This window comes from Austrofundulus limnaeus, unplaced genomic scaffold (assembly GCF_001266775.1).
Source record: "Austrofundulus limnaeus strain Quisiro unplaced genomic scaffold, Austrofundulus_limnaeus-1.0 Scaffold2181, whole genome shotgun sequence".
In the NCBI taxonomy this organism is placed as follows: Eukaryota; Metazoa; Chordata; class Actinopteri; order Cyprinodontiformes; family Rivulidae; genus Austrofundulus; species Austrofundulus limnaeus.
The window spans coordinates 10728-13308 of NW_013954583.1; the positions used below are offsets into that span (position 1 = coordinate 10728).

Here is a 2581-nt window from a genome sequence, read left to right on the forward strand (position 1 = left end):
ACACTACACAGCTGCTGCAGCTAAAGCTAAACCTACACAGCTGCTGCAGCTAAAGCTAACTCTACAACTGCTGCTGCTAAAGCTAACACTACACAGCTGCTGCAGCTAAAGCTAACACTACACAGCTGCTGCAGCTAAAGCTAACTCTACAGCTGCTGCAGCTAAATCTAACCCTTCACAGCTGCTGCAGCTAAAGCTAACCCTACACAGCTGCTGCAGCTAAAGCTAACTCTACAACTGCTGCAGCTAAAGCTAACTCTACAGCTGCTGCAGCTAAAGCTAACCCTTCACAGCTGCTGCAGCTAAAGCTAACGTTACACAGCTGCTGCAGCTAAAGCTAACTCTACAACTGCTGCAGCTAAAGCTAACTCTACAGCTGCTGCAGCTAAAGCTAACCCTTCACAGCTGCTGCAGCTAAAGCTAACCCTTCACAGCTGCTGCAGCTAAAGCTAACCCTACACAGCTGCTGCAGGTAAAGCTAACCCTTCACAGCTGCTGTTGCTAAAGCTAACCCACAGCCCTTCTGAAGTTAGCACTGCCTGTCAGTAGCCCTGCTGCTGTAGCAGCTGCTACTGCAGGGTTCAGAGCTGAAGCTCACCTGGACAGAGCAGCGTGTTTGTCCATGCGGGCCTTGTAGTCTTCGTTCTCCTGCTGGACCTTCTTCAGACTCTCCTCCAGCCTCACRTTGGTCTCCACCTGAAACACAAACCGGACCCACATGAAGTCCTGCAGGAGCCTGCTCAGACCAGACCCAGAGTCCTGATACGGACCAGCGTGTCCATGTCCATCAGCTTCTTGTCCTTCAGGTGCAGCTGGTTGTTCTTCATGTCCAGGACCACCTTCAGACTGTCCAGCTCCTGCTGCAGGTACAGGCTGTGGGAGTCCCTCTGCTCCAACACACAGCTTCAGTCACTTCGTGCTCTGAGCAGCAGGGGGCGCTGTGGCCCAGCACAAAGACCAACACAACATTAGCTTTTCTTTAGCTCACCAGGTTTTTGTCGCTCAGGATTCTCTGCGTCCTCTCCTCCTCTGCTCGCAGTTTCTCACTCAGGTCCTGGTTTTCTGCTGACAGCTCACAGATCTTCTCCTGCACTCAGAAGAAAACAGGAACTAAAACCAGGAGCTTCAAATCAGCTGTTTGTCCTGAAGACGTTCTGCAGAACTCACAGCCAGAGATGTTTCTGTGTCCTTCAGGGTCTGCTGCAGATCCTCCAGGTGGCTCTGCTGGACCCTCTTCAGCTCTGAAACAAACAACAGTCAGAACCAAGCAGGTTGTGTGTGAGACTAGAGGAGGTCCTGCACACACACCCTGGATGCAGTTCTGGTAGTCCTGGCCCAGACACTCCAGCTCCTGACTGTGAATCACTTCCTGGTTCTTCTTCTCTGCTTCCTGTTTGCTCCTCAGCTCTTCCACCTGAAGGAAACAGACGTGTTTCAGGTTCTATGGATGGACCGGGTCACCCACTCCGCTGACCATAAGACCTGGTTTTATTGGATCAAAAGGTTTTACAGGACCTGGTTCCAGACTCACCTGCTGCTCCATGAAGAGYCGACACCTGTCGGCCTCCTCCTGGTACACCTGGTGCACCTTGTCCCACTCTGTCTGGTAAAAACTCTTCAACCTGAAACACAGAAAAACATGAACAGGCAGGTCCACATCTGGACCCCAACAGGAACCAGARCTGTCCTCTGGGACCACCTGAGCCCACAGAAACACCTGGAGGAGACCAGGTGATGAAGAGCCTGACTCATTCTGAACTCACCTGTTCTCCAGTTGAACCAGGTCCTCCTGATGCTCCACCTCCAGCCTCCTCAGAGCCGCCTCCTTCTCCTCCTGCAGCTGCTGGCAGGTCTGGGAGGAAGCCACTGATGAAGAGGAGCAGAGAGTTGGTGTGTGTGTGTGTGTGTGTGTGTGTGTGTGTGTGTGTGTGTNCTAAGGCTAACCCTACACAGCTGCTGCAGCTAAAGCTAACGCTACAGCTGCTGCAGCTAAAGCTAACTCTACAGCTGCTGCAGCTAAGGCTAACCCTACACAGCTGCTGCAGCTAAAGCTAACGCTACAGCTGCTGCAGCTAAAGCTAACTCTACAGCTGCTGCAGCTAAGGCTAACCCTACACAGCTGCTGCAGCTAAAGCTAACGCTACAGCTGCTGCAGCTAAAGCTACCTCTACAGCTGCTGCAGCTAAAGCTAACTACACAGCTGCTGCAGCTAAAGCTAACTCTACAGCTGCTGCAGCTAAAGCTAACTCTACAGCTGCTGCAGCTAAAGCTAACTCTACAGCTGCTGCTGCTAAAGCTAACTCTACAACTGCTGCAGCTAAGCTGCTGCAGCTAAGGCTAACCCTACACAGCTGCTGCAGCTAAAGCTAATGCTACAGCTGCTGCAGCTAAAGCTAACTCTACAGCTGCTGCAGCTAAGGCTAACCCTACACAGCTGCTGCAGCTAAAGCTAACGCTACAGCTGCTGCAGCTAAAGCTAACGCTACAGCTGCTGCAGCTAAAGCTAACGCTACAGCTGCTGCAGCTAAAGCTAACGCTACAGCTGCTGCAGCTAAAGCTAACGCTACAGCTGCTGAAGCTA

General features: G+C 52.1%; 1 protein-coding gene across 1 annotated transcript in view; it reads right to left on the reverse strand.

Moving 5' to 3' along the window:
• The window catches only part of mtus1b (microtubule associated tumor suppressor 1b), a gene marked incomplete in the record, with an annotated part of 26816 nt that overhangs the window by 890 nt on the left and 23345 nt on the right, over positions 1-2581 (reverse strand). The window contains 7 exon segments of the mRNA XM_014034590.1: positions 599-696; positions 771-887; positions 989-1087; positions 1168-1241; positions 1309-1414; positions 1532-1622; positions 1764-1866. Of these exon segments, the coding sequence (XP_013890044.1) occupies positions 599-696; positions 771-887; positions 989-1087; positions 1168-1241; positions 1309-1414; positions 1532-1622; positions 1764-1866 (688 nt within the window).